Consider the following 20,565-nt stretch of genomic DNA (forward strand, 5'->3'; position numbering starts at 1 on the left):
CATTGTAAGACTCTGTGGTAGAAGTGTTGATAACTTGGGGCATTGTGATGTTAGCGAACACACATGGCGTACATTGCATCAATCGTGAAGACTTCATGGTAAGAGTACCCACCTTCGGGAAGATGGGATTAACCCCATAGGTAGGAAAAAACGCAGTTAATGATTATATGATTAAAAAGTTGAGTGGTTAGTATTTGCAGAATGAAAAGGCGAAGAGTTGTGGTTGCTAAGGAAGGTGGCAACTGCAAAGTTTAACAAGGAATGATCCAACATGTGTTAGCTACGTTGGAGTATCTCCCTCGCTCAGGCCTGATTATACTCACTAGTTTTTCCAAATAATTCTATACAGTTCCAGTCTGCGAAAGTCTTTTGGGACCATTACTCTTCTCAGTCTCTTGTGAGTGACTTACCTGAAGGTACGACTCCAACCTGAACGTGTTTGCTCATGATGCAAAGATCACGATGGAAGGATTGCATCAACTTGCAAGATGACCTGAACAGATTTCGAAGATCGTCTCATACATGGTTGATGATGCTCAACCGAGCAATTTGAAAGTAATAAATATGGGATAAAGTGAAAGAAGGCCTCAATATGATAATTATGTGGCAGTAAATAGTTTTTAGGATTCTGTGTGTGAGAAGGACTTGTGAGTTGAGATTGATCCTCATCTATCGTCTGAACCCCACATTGGAGACAAACTCTGCATGGCAAATATTAGAATATCTTTGAACTATATGGACAAGGAACTATTTAACAAGCTGTTGATAGTCTGCATAAGACCAAAACTTGAATATGCTTCATAAGTTTGCTCACTGTACTTAAGGAAGCACAAAGAGCGAGTTGAGGGTGTTCAGAGGAAGGCAACAATGATGGTACTAGAATTAGGAGAGCCGAATTACAGGGAAAGGCAAGAGGGTTTGAATTGGCCCACCTTGGAAGACAGAAGGGTTAGGGGTGACCTAATCACAGCCTTTTATGTTATTTGAACAGATCGGTAACATAAACAGTGAACAGGTCTTCGAGAGACTTAAGGTTAGAGCTAGGATCAGAGGACATTTCATGAAAATAAGCATGAAATGTGTTAGGAAAGATGCAAAGTACTTTTATAGTACAGGGGTGGTGGATGAGTGGTATAGAATGACTAAGAACGTAGTTAAGTGAAACATCAAACACAAGTTAAAGAAGTTTTATGATTAGGGAATGTTCAAGAGAAGGGGCCGCTGAGTGTACAGCTCGCTTCTCTTGCACTCCATATAGATAATAACACACACGCCCCAGCGTATGCTAGGTGTGTAGACGTACATGTAGGAAAATTGTATCTAGCAATATTTAGTACATAAAGGATAAATTAAAACGAGCGAGTCTATATGATCAGTTATATTTCCATATGCCATCTCTACACGTGATGACTGCAATGGTACAAAACAAGCACCGTCCACTGTACCTCTCTGTAGTACACATAATTCATTTGGGACAGATATTACTCAACCCTACGCAGGTATGTGTACGCAGTCTGCCAGTCTCGTCCTCGTATTAGGCTCTAAGCCTGTAACACTTAGATTGTTGGTCTGTGGCTACGACTTTACGTTGTGGGCATTTGATGACGCACTTAGAAATCATACCAGCGTTTACCATTCTAACCACTGGTTTTGCTGGGCCGTGTACTGTGATGTAGCTGGTACATTTCCTGAACAACACGCTCAAAAGTGGAGTGAGTATATTTGATCGAAGTTCAGTCAGGCACGAACTAAGGCAATGAAGAAGGTAACACTGTTTACTGTAAATGATAAATTTAAACTTAAAAGTTGAATTTCTAACAGAACAGTGATCTGTTGGCTCTAAATTAATTATATTTGACTAGTTCAACTTCAGGATAAGCCAGCATTCAGGCCTTCTAAATACAAGGACGAAAATGACATGATGCGACTCACGACATAATAGCATACAGAGTTGAATGACAGAGATGTGCCATGATCAACGTTGACAGGTAGGACTGACAAAATAGTCCTTCCTGACCAGGAGAAACATTGAAACAAATGTGGGTAAGATGACAATAATAATAATAATAAATTCTAAGTGACACCGCTGCACTCGCGGCTGACCATCCTCGTCAGCTGGAGAAATAGTTCAAATAAAGCTCAGTTACCTAATAAAAGTGGATCACACATTTTCTATGTGAAGAAACTAACCACTGCTAATCTTCCATACAATATGATTAACATCGTGTGTAAATATTTGAACTTACTTAGAGCTGCGTACTCACTTATATCTCCAATCATGCTAACTACAACACACATATACACACACACATACCCACACATACTGCTATATATCACTCGTACGTAGATAATGCCCTTAACTGTTCTCACAGTATCTACTATAGTCACTTATTGTCACGCATTATGGGATCAGCAGCAGATAATGCCTCGCTGAAAGTCATGTGCGTGATTCTGATGTTTCTATGGGTCATTTTCCTGTATCCTCATAAAGAATATATGTCACTTTTACATATTACATAAGCATGTGAAGACAGTGTAATTCCTAGAATGATGCAAGCCACATATGTTGTGAACGGTAGCAGCTGTATGTTTGGGTTTGCATGTGCTCTCGATAGTGGGTTTTGTCCTCATGTTATATACAAAAGACATGCTTGGAGTCACTCAAGAATTAATGTAAGAGACTCCTCTTGCACTGAGAAGCTTTTCACTCGGAGCTGAAGATTATATGATATTTATAGCAGTCTGTATGCTAACCACAATATTTGTACTTTTTTATTTTTTAAGCGATAACAGACTTGTGAACAAGGTCAAGAGGTCACTTGGATAGCGCCTGCTGTTGACTTTCAACACAACTAGCCTGCCCAACACTGACAACATCACACTAACACTACAATACTTTTCCTGAGAAGACGTCTAGAGGACCACTGGCAAGGTTCCTTATGCAGTCTCTGCTTCAGAGGCTCTTCTCAGGATGAATGGTTTTGTTAGGTAAAATGGTCACCATCAAAGAACTTACGAAATAAAATGTAGTAAATTTTTTTTAAAACTTATTAAACACAACAAACTTTTTACATCATTATCTCAAACTTTTGACACATCATTAGCAGTAACGAAGGAAATACATTAATTATATTCCAGCTGATTATTTCACGTGATAAACATTGGGCATCATTTGTACATGGGTATGTATCATGGATGTAAGTAACCGCCTGACGAACTTAAAATGCTAATGACGAGGGCGGCTGTGGGCGGTGGTCTCGCTAGAAGGTTCGTTACTCTGCCTGAAGAACCACCTAAGAGATCCGCGAATATTCGGTAAATTACGACCAGATTATGATTACATTCCTTTTCACCAGCCCTGAAGGTGGGTCTGACCATCATCTTCAGCAATACATCTTCAGTTGGTCTCCTGAAGGCGCACCACCTTAGCATTCTTTGTTCTTTTTCATTTTCTTTACATCCTTTGGTATAACCCACACAGTCAAGTTGATACAGAATACAGCTCCGATACAAAACTGAATGTTGTAAGACGAAGCTAGTCGCTCATTACCAAAACAGGTATGTGTACACAGTTGCACATTCATAGCTGAGAACTTATAAATAAACGAATATATTTGCATACATAAACACGCTTTTCTGATGCACGTCAGATGCTTCAACGTGCAGATCCTCACGTGTCAAGCGGTCTACTTCTGTATGAACAAGACCTAAGTCAGCTTACACACAAAACTAATCTCCATGAGCCTGCTAGTGTATCATCAGACTCTGTGTGTGTGTCACTTTATAGAATATATATATATATATATATATATATATATATATATATATATATATATATATATATATATATATATATAATATGACGCATAATGCCCTCTGTTAATGTGTGCTTTTATAATATATATATATATATATATATATATATATATATATATATATATATATATATATATATATATATATATATATATATACATATATATATATGGGTGTTACCTGCCTCCGCTTGCATGTGGTAACACAGCAAGTGCAAAGTCACCTTGAACAAGGCTGTATCCTTTTAATGGACGAAAAGGAGTATAGTCTCGTCGAGGAACTTTTCGCTTCGGAGTTCAACAGTTCCCTGCTCCTGATTGTAACGCGGCCTTGAAGCTGCAGGAGCCCCATAAAAGGGGTTCTGGGGTTGACTTATATATATATATATATATATATATATATATATATATATATATATATATATATATATATATATATATATATATATTATATATCAAAGGGTAGAGACTACGCACACCAGTCACTTCACTCGATCTAACAAATATTCAAACAATAAATTCATGGCACACAATTTTACATAAATAATAAAATTATCGCATTGGATACAACAATAATGTTTAGTGATAATTTACAGCTGTAAAACAAAATTATTTTCTCAGGAACATGATATAACCAAGGAAAGACTTGCCTTAACTACAGACATATAAAAGAGATACTATATAACACGGAGGAGGACGTGAGTCGTAGTGGTTGGAAGAGTGTGTGAGGGTTGAGGGAGGGGACAGCACCAGCACCTGGGGTAAGGTGCGGTTGAGGGACAACGGAGCATCGTACACAGGTAAACCAGATGACATAATCCCACCGATCTGATTCAGGTTCATCAGGTTTCAGGAAGGATGACATTACTTCATCCGTCGCCATTCTTCGATTAGCTAACCGAAGATGCGTTGATCATGATGTGCCCTCACTGCTAGAGCGGTTAAACGTTTGTCTTCACCTGTTGTGTCATGATTGTAGACCAGAGAGACGCCATCAGAATCTAGTACCACCTTGTCGGCATGAACCTTATGCATTCGATCGTAGATCATAAATTAATGAGCGAAAAATATACTTTTATGATCTTTGGCGATCAATACGAATAATTATCATTTCATTGACACAGACTACGAACCTGACGTCAACACCTGGGACATCTGCCTATCCGTTGGTATAGGCTTCAACCTGTTACCGTAGGCGACCAACCGAAAGCATCGGGAATGTTTGCTTGTTGGCGTCACCTCCATGACCAGCCGCACATACTGCTGCTCACCGGCAGCTTAGTAATCTACAACTGTTCTTCCTAATACGTTCTTTGCGGCTTACTGGCGAGTGCTGGTCCTCTCCCGCACCAACATCAAGCAGCGCCTTGGCAAGACGTGCGCGCGCCGCTTCCTTGAACTAATAATATATAGTAAAACACTAACAATCAAAGTTTGGAGGCATACGTCTACTACAAATAACTTTGCGTTTGGAAAACATATAAAGGTGGGACAAATATGCTATGTATACAAGTCATTGGCATAAGGACAATTGAAGAAGTACATACATGTACTAAGTCGAGAAGGGTGGGGTGTCCTGCCCAAGATAACAATGTGCTAGTAGTACATGTACAAGAGAAGAATGCAAACACAGGCGTGGTTGCATATGACAGAAATTCAGTAGAATTCCACATTACTCAATATATAATTATGTACACGTTATATAAACAATTACATATAGGGAAAAGCGGAGTCGGCGAAGCTCTTTGGTCATCCGGGGTGTAGGCGCGAGCCTGTTTAAGAATATAAGTATACGTACATTCACGTGTGAGTTTATGTTGTCTCGTTCTCAGACCCAAAGACTGTTACCTACACAAATGTAATCCAGTGGCAAGAACCTAAATGATGAATTAATGTTTATGAAACATATTGTGACTAAATAGATTAACATTAGATTCACACATACGTCCTGCCACACATGAAAACAAGAAACTAATATACAGTACAACTCACAAGGCGCTTTTTTTTTTTTTTGTCTCAGGGTTGCACACTACCACCCCAAAGTTCAAAATTAAAGCCAGATTATAAGCCGAAATGTATCCTTAAATTACTACATCTAAATACTATATCACCCTTTTGTAACGTGGACCAGACCCCACATATATCAGATCTAATATGATAAGAATATAGAAGGTTCTTTGTTTCTGGAATACAAAGTTCCTTAAACCTCTTGAGGTCATTCCAGGCGACCTTAGCAGGATCACTTTCTGTTGTCGACCAAACGCTATTTTTGCATTTCACCTGTTGTGGCTGCGCACTGTTCACACCAGTGGCTGGTAGTGCTGCTGCTGCTGATCTTGTTAGCTGTCGCTGTAGGACTTACTTGTTGACACAACACTTGTTGAGCCACTCCGTGCTGTCCCGTCGTTGCCGCAGAGTGCGGCTCTGACAGTCAGACGACGTACGTACACTATGCACTTCGGAGTGTCACGTCCTTTATGATTGCGGTTTTCCATAATGCCGCCATATATTTACGAGTATTTACTTGATAACCTCGCTAATACTAAGATTAACCAGTGGTAGTTCCAGTCATATTTACAATACTACCATTTTGTACAGTAGGTTAACTAAACCTTTCAAGAGGTCGCATTTCTAGCACCATTTCTCATTTGATGTGTATACTGCATGGTTTCCCATTCGTTTTCTCTGTGTAGACTTTATCTAACATGCCTTATTAATATAAACTTTATATAATTAACATGACACTTTCACCAGATCTCGTATCTATATATTATCTAAAAATTTTGATGCCAGAAAAACGGCCACATTCTTTACCGTCCATCCTGTGTATTATAAGACTGACGACCCCAGCCAGTCCTGAGGAGGCGAGTGACAGTTGACCCCCTGTCTATCTGGCGGTAGAGTTGATGGCCGCCATAGAAGACGCCGCCAACTTCTCGTGCAGTGATCTCGTTAAACTTTCGATCTTGCTGGACTCTGAGGGTTTTCTGGAGCCGAGGCCGAGGCCCGTGAGACCGCTAGTTATCCTGGACTCGGACTGTTGGCGAATAAGTGACGGGTTGGGGATCTGACGGACACTGGTGTTGGTCGCCCGGATACTCTGGCTGGAGCTGGATGACGTCCTGGACGATGACACAGAACTAGTCAGGCTTGTCGTCCCGTTGGAACTCGCACTGACTTTGAAACCCGAGTTGATGATGTTAGAAGTCTTCGTGGCTGTGGTGGGACTACTGTTGCCACTGCTGGACACTGCAGTAATGCCGCTGCTGGTGGTGGTGGTGGTGGTGGTGGTGGCGGTAGTTGTGCTTGATTTAAAATTATTGTTTTGTTTCAGTTTCTGTTGGTGTTGCCGTCGAAAACATTCCGCTAATTTTTGGTTGGTGATTCTAAAGACTGGATCTCCGGTTCTCTCTGTATGGTCTTTCTCTGGCTTAGTGTTTGACGGGGAAGTCGTGCCGTTGGTTTTGGAACTCACGGATACCGACGGTATTTTTAGGGAGGTGGTAAGGGCAGACTTGGGAATTGTGGTTCTTAAACTGCCATGATTATTGCTGTTGCTTTTGGTGCTAATGGTATTACTTGTTGATTTGTGACTGTTGTGAGACTTAGTATTGAAATGTTTATTATAGGAATTGCCGTTGACTGCCTTGGAGCTATGGTGACTCTTACTGACAGTCTTGGAGCACACATTCTTATTAGCTTTTCCTTCCAGGGCTGTCGTGATGGGGCTAATAGTTAGTGTATCTCCAGACCCATTTACGAAACTTAGAGATTCGCTCACTTTTAGATTTTTGAGTACTTTTGCTTGTGCTTGTGCTCTTGCTTGCGCCTCAGCTTTTGCTTTGGCTTCAGCTTGTGCTTGCGCTTGAGCTTGCGCTTGGGCCTGCGCCTGGGCATGGGCCATGGCCAGCTGCAGCTGCACTGCTGCTTGGGACAAAGTCATGAGACCACTAAAAGCAACCGCTTGTGGGGTAACAGGCGTGGGGACCAGAGGGGAGTGAGCCCAATCCAGAGGCATTGGAGGTCTGGTGATGGGAGCGACGGTGGGTGCCGTTTGAGCAGTGGGTGTGGGTGAGCTGGTAGTAGTGGAGGATTGCTGTTTGAGCTTCTTTGACTTTTTACTCTGAGTAATAGAGAGAGTAGTTTGCGTCCCTTGTCCACGCGCTGAACGGTTCTCTGATTTGTCCTGTGATGAGCTTGAGGGTGGGGATTCCAGACTTTCACGCTGAGTTCGTGCTTCTCTTACACTGCGAGCATGACGTGAGAGGTCCAACGCACCCACCTCATCCCGCTCTTCTTCTAGTTCTCCACCGTCGTCTTCCTCCTCTTCATTGTCTGTGAAAACATAGCAGTCTTTGCCGATCTTCTTATCACCTTTATATCCCTGACTAAGGTTTATGGGGCCCTCATCAGTCTGAACCTGCTTACTCGTCAAGGTCCGTTCGGTGTTCTCCTCTTGTTCTAGTTCTGTAGACTCTGTACTAACATTCAGGTCAGTTTCCTTGTCGTCGCTGTCAAGTGGCTCGCTTGCACTCGTCTCTGTCACGTCTATGGCACTATCTTCCTGCTCGTCTTCCGCGCAGTTCTTCCCTGTCTCCGTCTCCCTTTCAACACCACCGACGTCTCCACAGTTCTCGCCCTCCGGAGCAACGTCAGCATTCACTTCAGTCTCACCCTCTGGTTCTCTGTCCGGTTCACCATCCTGCTCTCCATCAACCTCTGGTTCTGTTTCGTGACTCGTATCGACTTCAAGTGGTGTTTCGGAATCGTGATCAACGATAAGGTCATTGGATTCTTTTGAAGCATCAAAATCTTCAGCAGTTTCCATTTGCTGGTCGTCGTCTTCCTCCTTCATATCTTCTGTCTCTTTTTCTATGTGCTCGTCTTCCTCAAGCACTCTGGGAGCGTCGTCTACGTGCATTTCTTGCGCCTCGTGTACTTCTTGTACCTCCTCTTGTAGTTCTTGCGCCTCATCTTCCAAAACGTTGGTCACTTCCTGCTGTACCTCTTCTAGATTATCTACCACCATTGGCGTCTCCTCCTCTACGCCCCCACCAACGACGTCATCATGTTGGACCCCCAACTCGGTAACAGCCTGTTCCTCAGTCTGAAACTGTTCCCCCTCACGTTCTCGCCCACCCTCAGGTGTTTCGGGTGGCGTGGGCGGGTGAGTATCCAGGGGTGGCTGGTCGGGAAGTATTGTTGTAGAAGAGTCTTCACAGGACGTTTCGAGCCTCGCCACTTTATCAGGAGGCTCTAGACATTCCTCTACAGGTTGCTGAGGCTCGCCACTCCCTTCCGTTGTGTCCTCTTGCCGTTCTTCATCGGCGATGTCGCTAACAGGCTGCTGACGACGCTTCTTGACCTTCCTTGTAGCTACAACCTGGAAGCTTAGTTCCATAGGCGATTCCTGCAAAGATAAGAAAAACAAAATGCCTTGAGTCATGTTTCGTTACATAATCAGTATCCTCAAAATCTACTGCATAACGTTCAATAGCCCCTCAACCTACTCTTTATTATTTGTCTTGTACTGACTATCATTCAAAGACGACTAATATAAATTTCATTGCTTAAAGCACATATAATTACTCTCTGGGGAAAAATTTGTAAATTTATATTAGAAATGATATATATATATATATATATATATATATATATATATATATATATATATATATATATATATATATATATATATATATATGACCCCGCAAATGTAAAAGCATTCTCCCTTCTGCACACACACACTCACACCTGGAATAGGCTAGGGTGTGTGTGTGTGTGTGTGTGTGTGTGTGTGTGTGTGTGTGTGTGCGTGCGCATACATACATAGTAGTAAAGACATGGTATTTGTGCAAGGTTAAGACACGGAGCAACAAGAGTATAAAACACACACACACACACACACACGGACAAATGCTTGAAGTATTTGTATCATTATAATATATATATATATATATATATATATATATATATATATATATATATATATATATATATATATATATATATATATATATATATAATATAATATAATATAATATATGGGAAAGTTACAAAATCAATGTTATGTTTATATGAAAACTTTTCTCTGTACATTGGAGGTAAAAATCAAAACCGACTCATTTTTTGGTTTGATTAGTGTTGCTGTGTGTGAAGTGGTGTAGTGTGTGGACCTCTTGCCTCACTACACAACCTCCAATCACCGTCCCTTTAGCAGTAGCCGAGCCAGGAGGGGGAGAGCCACGCCGCCCCACCGTCGCGGATGTGCAATAAATCAACGTGATCGATTGGTAAACCCCGTACCCCCTTTATCCCCGAGTCCCTCCTGGCTGTGTGGCCCTCCGTCCCCTGCTGCTGCAGTGTCCTGGCTGTGTGGCCCTCCATCCCCTGCTGCTGCAGTGTCCTAGCTGTGTGGCCCTCCATCCCCTATTGCTGCAGTGTCCTGGGCGTGTTGGCCCTCCGTTCCCTGCTGCTGCAGTGTTCTGGCTGTGTGGCCCTCCATCCCCTATTCCTGCAGTGCCCTGGGCGTGTGGCCCACCGTCTCCTACTGCTCCAGTGTCTTGGCTCTGTGGCCCTCCATCCCCCACTGCTGCAGTGTCCTGGCTGTGTGTCTTTCCATCCCCTACTGCTGCAGTGTCCTGGCTGTGTGGCCCTCCTTCCCCTGTTGCTGCAGTGTTCTAAGTGTGTGGCCCTCGCTTCCCTCCTGCTGTAATATATGAAACCAAAGAGGACAGATGTAAACATATGAAGTATCAGTATCCAACCTTCATCCATTTACCTCATTTGCATACTGTAACCCCTGGTAACCTTTGTAACCCTTGCACTAATACTTTCATACTGCTGCATGTCACACTCCTTCACCCTCTCTAGTCTACGACAACATAACCTCGTCCACCTCCTCCCACTCGCAGACTGCCTCAGTTCTCCATCTTAAGTTGCCTCACAGAGTTCTCCAACTTGTCATCCTAAGTCACCATGTAGCATGTTAATAGGTAGGATGACCGTGGATGTAAGACTGACAAGTGTGACCTTTATGTCAGCCAGCTTACCATAGTCCTTCCACCAGTCAGCCTGACTTTCGCGCCTTCCGTCTGTTGATCGGCATCCCCCAGGTCACCTCGCCATATCAACAGGGCGTCACTGGGCCTCCCATCTGTTGATCTGGTTCCCTTAGTCATTCCACCTGCCTTCATCACTCATACCACGTGTCAGTCTGCCTTCTTCAGTACTCCCACTTGTCTCCCTCAGTACTCCCACATGTCTGCCTACCTCCAGTACTCCCACAAGTCACCCTCCTCCTAGTTCTCCCATCTATTAACCTTCTTTACTCAGTTCTCTCACTTGTCAGACTCCTTCCAAATTCCTACTAATTATGAACCTAACATTTGGGTACAGCAGTAATAACTTTCATCTTAATCATTTCAAAGACGAATACTGTCGCCTGCGTAAATCAGATCTGAGGAGAGAGGATAGTGACCACTGCAACATCAGTCGTGTTATTACAGTCGTTAAGGGTTTTTGCACACGTATTTTTAACTTGGACTTATCTCCGCCATCACACACACACACACACACACACACACACACACACACACACACACACACACACACACACAAAGACGACTGAAGACATTGTCAAAGTACAATGCTTACATAAATTCAAGAAGCAGTACTATACCAAAATGCTCGAGATGGGGGCTCCACGAGTGTCATACTCTCACCCCGTACTGTGCATATAGGCAATTACACACATACCACAACTCAAAGTTTAGTCCATAGTTGAATTTAGGTGGTTGTAGACAACAAGGAAGGGAGCTACGGCCAGCTGAGGCCACAGGAGTCTACTGGATGTGGGAGAGAAGGACTACAATACCCAACGACGGCAGACAGTACCCGCCTGCACCCTTGCTTACTGGCAGACCCACCTCACGCCGTGGCACGTTTACTGCCACATGCCGGATCGGCGGATCTCCCGAGGTATGAACAATCCAAGGGAGGAACGAAGAGAGAGAGAGGCAAGAAGATGGAAACAAAACTAGTTGGAAAGAAAAAAGAGAAATGAGGCCCAGAACACCAGCAAAACGTGAGACTCTGAGTCTGCGACGGGAGAAAGACACACCAGACGGTGGGAGGCGGCCAGTGTCATCTCCAGCACAGTGATGTCAGCACGTCCCACCCCAACATTCACAGGGCGTCCATTACTTCACTTCCCTCACAGTGAAGTTCTTTTCATTTGCTGTCATAGAAAATTAGCCAGCGACACTGTGGTGGTATTTTACATTTGGTTATGTGTAGGGGTACTGTCATGATGCAGCATTTATATGAATTATACTCTTTGAAACTTTAGTTTGGTCATTGGTTCCTGCAATGCAGAATAAAATAGTCTCTATATTGTTAGGAGGCAGGATAGGCGAGGCGTCATCACTGATGGGACGCGCCAACACACACACACACACACACACACACACACACACACACACACACACACACACCTGCAAACTCGGTATTTTCTGGCCAGGTGACGGCTGGCTGCCTCTCCTCCGCTCCTCCCTAACTTTCCTCAGTAATTGAATCCACAAGACGAGGGAAGGTGTCTTTTTATTATTATTTCCCTTCCCTCTTCTCTCATAAACTTTAAGATTTGATCAGTGGAAACTATTTTTGGAGGGGGAGGGATTCGGGTTTTCCCCAAACGGTTTTATTGAAACGTCCGATTAAAGTAGCGTCCACATGAATGTTAATTGTGTCTGGTAAGTTGTTGATGTTATCTTGGGTAACTTATAACTAAACCGTGTTGTATCCGGGTGGTCTTTCTGAGGGTTGTGTATGTCGTATGGCCTTAGAATATGTGGTATACGGAAGTGTTTAAATTATCAATACTGTAACCTCAAGTGCTGATCATTTCCAAAGAACAAAGCGAACTTCTTACTTAAAGAAGACGGAAAGAGAAGTCATGTGTCACGACCGTGGTACATCTGGTTCCAGGTGCAGGTTGGTGAGGGAAAATCATGTTAATTAGCGTATCATATCAACGTAAACCCGCCCTATTGTCGCGGGTCGACAAACAAGCTATTACGCTCCTGAAAATACATGGGCTAATTACCATTGAAAAGAAGCATATCCTGAATTTTTATTTATACTGCAAAAATGTGTAACACTCTCTCTCTCTCTCTCTCTCTCTCTCTCTCTCTCTCTCTCTCTCTCTCTCTCTCTCTCTCTCTCTCCCTGCATCCCTTCTCCAAGACTGAGCCTCTGCGGCCGTAAAGAAGCAGCGTAAGAGAAATACGTCTAGCGGGAACAATTTACAGGCGTACCTCCCCTCGCCGGTAATATCTCTCTGCCATTTGCCTTCATTTAAATTTAATTTCTGCGCTCCTGGTTCACGTACTGCCAGTCCTAACGCTATTTTTTTTCATCTGAAATCGAGTTTATTGGAAATATGATATTGGGGATGATTTAACATTGACCACCACGTGTACAGAGGGCCCAGGAGATGAAATGGAGGACCGTGTGTAAGTGTGCCACACTACTGTACCTCCATCTGGGTAGTTGCTTGCTTGTTCCTCGTGATTACTATGTGTGTACGTGTGTGTGTGTGTGTGTGTGTGTGTGTGTGTGTGTGTGTGTGTGTGGTACGGGGCAGAGAGTGTTGAACACTCGCGTTGCCCCGTCCCCTTAATCTTGTATATATGTAACATGTGTTTAATTCTCTAGGTGTGTGTATATATATATATATATATATATATATATATATATATATATATATATATATATATATATATATATATATATATTATACACACTAGCCGTAGTGTGTATGTGTGCTTATCCTTGAGGAAATTATCAGCTACAGTGTCGGATTAGACGTTATGTGAATGTCTTTGTACATATGTTTATGTATGTACATGTCAAGGACGCCATTCATGACATGATGATGATGGAACACTCCGAAATAAGGCCAGAATATGATTCACCTTACAGGAAGCATATTATAGCGATCTACATTTAGAACGGCTTTACGGTCGACTTTTCCATCAAGTCATTAATTTATCAAACATGGAAAATTGCAAGGAAATACACGATATACAGTTGTGTCATAACCTCCTTTCGGAATCGTTGTTAATATATCCATAAGTATTCACAGGATGAGTTAGACCCAGACTAGTGTGCGCAACGCCACGCTGGTCCCTCCCTCTGGGGAAACATAGACTTGCTCGGGAAGCTTTCATGGCGAGCAGCGACGAGTGCACCTGCTGGACTGAGGCGGCTGAACCACAGGTTTCGTCTGAGTCAGCCATCAAACGCAGGACATGGAAACAATTTTAATTTTGAACTAAACAAAATGCCTTTAACTTATTCATGGCGGGTTTATATATCATATTTATGAGGCAGAGTAAGATATTCTTGCTGGAGAGTTTAGCAAGTGATTCACTCAAAAAAAAAATGAGCATTCTGTTGCCCCCCGGGACGAGATGACGCAACCTGACTGGGAAGTAAAACCATAACAAGAAACTTCCTCTGTGACGTTACAGCCACTCCAGCTGCCGACGTCTGAAGATGCACTGTTGGTGCTTTGCTTCATCTGAGGCTGATTTTGGTCGATTTCGACAGCGTTCTTACGTTCAGCATGAGACTGACTGACAGAGAGCGAGAGGAGCGGCAGACTATGGAGCCACTGGACCAACTTACATTCCCGAGATGGGAACACATGAACTCCCAGTCTATGGTTCACACACACACACACACACACACACACACACACACACACACACACACACACACACACACACACACACACTGTGAGGCGTTTCAGGATGTTTAAATCTTTTGTGATTTCTTGCAGTAACAGTGTTTATTCCCTGTTAAGAAAATGTTATATAGATTGCAATTGTAGAGAGTAATGATGTCCTCCAGTATTTTATACTTGATGTTCTGCATGTTCCTCCTTCCATCTGATCACAACTTCGAAGTTTTTAAAACATTAAAGACGTGGACAGAGGACAGTTCTTCGAGAAATGTCGGGATAGAGAAATCAGAGGACACAGCACGTTAAAGAATGTAAAGAAGTATACTTACAGTATTAGAAGTTTGGGTGAGTGGAACAGAACGACTGAGGACGAGGTTAATACAGTCAAGTACTCGTACATTTAAGAGGTTGTATGATAGCAGAGAATGTTCAAAAGTTGGAACCCCACAAGTGTAAACCTCCCTCCTCGTACATCACAAATAAGTAATCACACACATGGAAGATGTTTCATAATATCATTCTAGAGGAGTTAAAGGCGTAATATTAATCAGAAAATGCATCTCGAAATCATAAGGTTTCCTAAGTGATTGGTACACTTGGATAACATTCCCACTGTTGTTTACTGATAATCATTATATGTAGTCAGTACACAGGTGTCAGAGGCTGTGGTATTAGATTCAGTGAATTTTCACATTTGGTTGGGTTATCCATAACGGTAATTTCCGTATCACAGCTTGCTTTTACAGCCGATGATATGTGGTTACTATCTGAAACTCATTCTCTTATCAGAACTTGGAGTGAGAATGCTTTTAAGCAGACGATTAATACGCTCACTACTTTTGAATGAAAAGTACGGGAACGTATTTCATGAATTAATATAATTTCGATGTGAATACGTAACGAACAAACTAATTCTCTCTCTCTCTCTCTCTCTCTCTCTCTCTCTCTCTCTCTCTCTCTCTCTCTCTCTCTCTCTCTCTTACCGGCAGTTTTGTAAATGACGTCCCTAGAATAATACTGGTTGGGATTAAATGTTTAAATCGCTGACTTTCTTTAAAATGAAAATTGCTCTGTACTGAAAGTTTGTGTTGAATATATATATATATATATATATATATATATATATATATATATATATATATATATATATATATATATATATATATATGAAGCAGGATATTATGGTCAGCCAAAGGAAGACTCTCCAAAACGTTCCTGACGCTCGCCATCTACATGGGCTGCCAGGCTTTCCTCATACCAACAGAAATACCACAGCCATCACCTTCACCAGCACCATCACCACGACCTTCGTCACTATGACCACGAACACCACTATCAGCAACGTTCACTGATACAGTATTTAACACTGTCGGCGCCACTGCCACCGTGTCCTCTTCCAGGTGACAGTAGGCCCAGCGGAAGTTACTAATAAAACTTGAAGACGGCAAACTTTTAATGAGTCTGGTATCATCGGTGTTGCTCCAGGGCTCAGGTCCCTTGTGAGCTGTGTGAGTAGCTCAGGTGGGTGGATGACAGGGAGAGAGGAATGGGGACTGGGGACGGATGAAGCGGAGGCACGGGAGGTGGGGACAGACGAGGCAAAAGCGTGAAAAGGAGGAAGGGAGAGACAGGAAGTGGGAACGGATGAGGGAGAGGGAAATGAAATGAGGATGGATGAGCGTTATAGCAAGTGGGGATGGATGAGGGAGATGCAGAGGAAATGGTGGAGAATGAGAAGTGAAGATGCATTAAAGAAGTACGTGAAGTGGGGACGGACGGGAGAGAGGTACAGGAAATGACGGATGAGAGAGAGGTACAGGAAGTGGGGACGGATGAGAGAGAGGTTCAGGGACAGAGGACGGATGAGAGAGAGGTACAGGAAGTGGGGACGGATGAGAGAGAGGTTCAGGGATAGAGGACGGATGAGAGAGAGGTTCAGGGAGTGAGGACGGATGAGAGAGAGGTACAGGAAGTGGGGACGGATGAGAGAGGTTCAGGGAGTGAGGACGGATGAGAGAGAGGTACAGGAAGTGGGGACGGATGAGAGAGAGGTTCAGAGAGTGAAGACGGATGAGAGAGAGGTACGGGAAATGGGGACGGTTGATGAACAGGTACAGGAAGACGGGACAGATGAGGGAGGGGCACGGGGAAGTGGGGACAGATGAGGGAGGGGCAGGGGAAGTGGGGACAGATGAGGGAGGAGCAGGGGTAGTCGGGACGGATGAGGGAGAGATATAGGAAGTGGGGACGGATGAGGTCAGGTTTTCCTTTACACACACACACACACACACACACACACACACACACACACACACACACACACACACACACACATATATATATATATATATATATATATATATATATATATATATATATATATATATATATATATATATATATTTCGCTTCCCTTCGGTGCTCAACTTTACCGTCCCACTCCCTTCTTCATACTTTTGGTTCCCGTTATCCGTTCTAACTTTCCGGATCAGCAGTAATACCATCTTGTAAGTTATACCAATGTACTATGCTCTCTTGTAACTTAGGCGTGAGTTCCATGTTTCAGCCTTACTCAGGAACTTGATATGACTTTGATACGAGCAACTTTATCCTCCCTAAACTTTCCTTGAGCCGTTACAGCTGCCTCAGACGGTCCAGGAACGCCTCATGATTCTGGTGCCGTCAGTTCTTCACGTGTTGCTCCTTCCTACGTGCCCACTTACTTGTCCGCAAGGTCCTGCGGCGCACTCCTGCACCCCAGAGTTTCACCATTATTTGCTGAGTCTGAATTGATCATTCAAGAGTCCTTCCCCATGTTTTGTCCATCTTTCCTGGTTTGTTTGATGAGTGTTCTCAGGTCGCCCCAGGATAGCTCACATTTGTGCTGTACCAGTAACACTGACTTGTTAGTACCCGCAGCAGTAAAGCTGTACAGCGCTGGGAACAGTAAGATGATTTACTGTGGTAGTAAAATGGCAGAAATTTTCCTCGTTTCACACACAAACACACACACACACACTTACCCGAGCACGCGCACACACACACACACACACACACACACACTTACCCGAGCACGCGCACACACACACACACACACACACACACACACACACACACACCATGATGGCAGAGACCCAGCCGTCGGTGGTCGCCTATATGGTAATGAAGATAATGCGATATCGACTACATCAGCACGACCATCACCATCACAGCCGCGGTCTTCCCTCTTCACAAGCACCACCACGGCCACTCAGTTTCACCACCATGGCCGCTCACTCTCCCCTCCTCAATCTCACCATCGCGGCTGCTATCCCTTCCTCATTCTCACCATCACGGCCACTCACTCTCCTCAATCTCACCATCGCAGTTACTCTTCCTTCCCCAGTTTCACCATCGCAGTTACTCTCCCTTCCTCAGTTTCACCATCGCAGTTACTCTCCCTTCCTCAGTTTCACCATCACCATGAAGGCCACACACTTGCCCCCCGACCCCCTGATCACCATGCCGCCGCCGCACTCACTCCCCTTGTCACTCACCATGAATACCACGGCCACAGAGTCGCCCTTCCTCACACTCTTCACGATCATGGCCGCACCCCCCATCCCCCATCCCCACTCTCACCATTAGCAGGACACCCCTCTCATTCTGTCATCTTCATGTCGGCGCTCTTCCCTCCACTTTCACCACCATCTTCACATCACAACTCCCCTCTTTACTCTTCATCATCTTCACAGTAACAAATTTCCCTTCTCTTTAATATCGTCTGCAGGACTGTATACTGGCCTCTGCTCTCACCATCATCTTCACATTCTCCCCTTGCTGATTTTGCCATCTTCACATCAACACTCTCCCCTTCCAACACACATTGTCATCTTCACATCAACATTCCCCACATTCTTAGGATCATCTGCACATCAACGCCCATCGCCTCCTCACTCACCACTCTTTTCACATCAACACTGTCCTCACTCACCACCATCTGGGACATCACTTCCCTTCCTCACTCGCACCAGTCACATTAACAATCACCATCGTCTTTATATCAACACAGTCCCTCGTCACTCACAATCATCTTGACATTGTTCCCTCCCTCATTCTCACCATCATCTTGATGGCCACACACTTTCCTCTTACTTACCATTACCATCACTACCATTCGTACTCTGCCCATCACGTACTCACTGTCCCCACCCCCTTACACACACACACACACACACACACACACACACACACACACACACACACACACACACACCATTTCATTTCCGATCATCATAAATGCCACACACTCTTCCTTACAAACTCTCTCCTTCATTACGGACCCACTTTCATGATAATCACCACCCTATCTCTCATTTTCACTAAACGTCATTACCATATCTCTCTCTCTCTCTCTCTCTCTCTCTCTCTCTCTCTCTCTCTCTCTCTCTCTCTCTCTCTCTCTCTCTCTCTCTCTCTCTCTCTCTCGTTGTGATTAATGGGGAATCATCACCGTGGTCAGCGTGACTAGTGGGGTCCCCCAGGGGTCCGCCCTAGGCCCTATACTTTTCATCAGCCTTTTGGCTGAATATCGTCTTTAGCACTCGTAAACAAGTACTCCCTGTGTCTCCTCCCTCACTCATCACGACCACAAACGCTTCCTCTGGCACTCCCATGTAGCAACCACTCCCTTCATTACTAGTATTATCACTGCCACAGACGTCTCTTGTCACTCCTATCATCAATATCGTAGGCACACATTCTCCCCTCTCCACCACCATCAGCACGGTAGTACAGTCTCTTGTCGTTCCCACTCTCAATATTACCACAATATTACGCATCTTAGAGTATAGTTTTCCCCTCCGGTAGTAGCGACAAATTTCAACATTTTCTCGAAGGAAGTTATATAAAGTCACACAATTTCCATTTCTTCTTCAGTCTGCAATGACGTTATCATGAGCTTATCTTCATCATCGTTAGTATCGTCCTCATCGCTGCGCATGGTCGGAACACCTCAAACTGTACCTCTATTTACCTGTTTTCCTCATTGAAAAAACAATCATATGCAAAGATGATTGGATTATGAATATTGTTTTCATTTCAAGTATCTAAAAAAATAATTACAAGCTGTTATAAAACTAATTGAAGCGATCGTTGCAAGATGCTAAAAATTGGCTCTTCTTCAAGGTGTTATTGTGAATATTGGGACAGTGCGGATAATGATGCTGACATCTCCCTGTGGATAACGGTGGACAAGGCTTCTCCCGCCCCACGACACCCAGTTCTCTCTCATAAAAGTGTCAGGGATGGAGAACTATGGCTGTGGGGGGTTTAACGAGGGGCTGAGGGAGGGTGGTGGCGGTGGTGTGAAGGGACTAGTGTAGGCAAGCCAAGACAAGAGCAGCAGGTGGTAGACATCTCACACCTCTCTCAAGCTTAGGATCACAAGTGCTCCCGTGGTGGCACTGTTGATGACACACGTCTAACCAAACATTTATAACACTGCCACCGCCTTATCACTCGGCAGAATAACCTCAACCCCAGGCAGTCCCCAAACCAAACCTACACAAGCCTCAACAGCCAAAACAATAACGTCTTCCTATACGGGGCTCACAAGGTCCCAAGGGATAAACTCCTTATGTTATCTTAGTTTTACCAGCTGGGGAGCTGTGGTAGGGGGAGGCTACCCCTCCTCTCTTTCACCTCATCCAATAGCAAAGAAAGACTGTTGAGGACTTGGCAATATGAGGTGCTATGAGACAAGACAGTACTCATTCATATATTTTTCTCTTGATTATAAATCACAATGATTTATCATATCATTAACTCAAGCTTCTCATAGTGCGTTGTTATAAGCAAATGTACCAGCATGACCATTAACATGCGTATTAGTGTACGACGGTCACATTATTCAAACCTTGCTGAACAGGTGACGGAGCCCTGGCAGCCATCTACACTGGAGCGATGATACCGAACCAGTCGTGCTTAATCCCCGTCCTGCGGGGACGCCCGACCATAAACT

General features: G+C 43.8%; 1 protein-coding gene across 1 annotated transcript in view; it reads right to left on the reverse strand.

Annotated features, from left to right (window-relative positions):
- Positions 1-3,891: 3,891 nt before the first annotated feature.
- LOC139758768 (uncharacterized) overlaps positions 3,892-20,565 on the reverse strand; it is a 139,345-nt gene continuing 122,671 nt past the window's right edge. The window contains exon 8 of the mRNA XM_071680547.1: positions 3,892-9,225. Coding sequence (XP_071536648.1) covers positions 6,703-9,225 — 2,523 coding nt within the window. The 3' untranslated portion in view covers positions 3,892-6,702. The remainder of the gene's footprint in view (positions 9,226-20,565) is intronic.

Source organism: Panulirus ornatus, chromosome 31 (genome assembly GCF_036320965.1).
Source record: "Panulirus ornatus isolate Po-2019 chromosome 31, ASM3632096v1, whole genome shotgun sequence".
Lineage (NCBI taxonomy): Eukaryota > Metazoa > Arthropoda > Malacostraca > Decapoda > Palinuridae > Panulirus > Panulirus ornatus.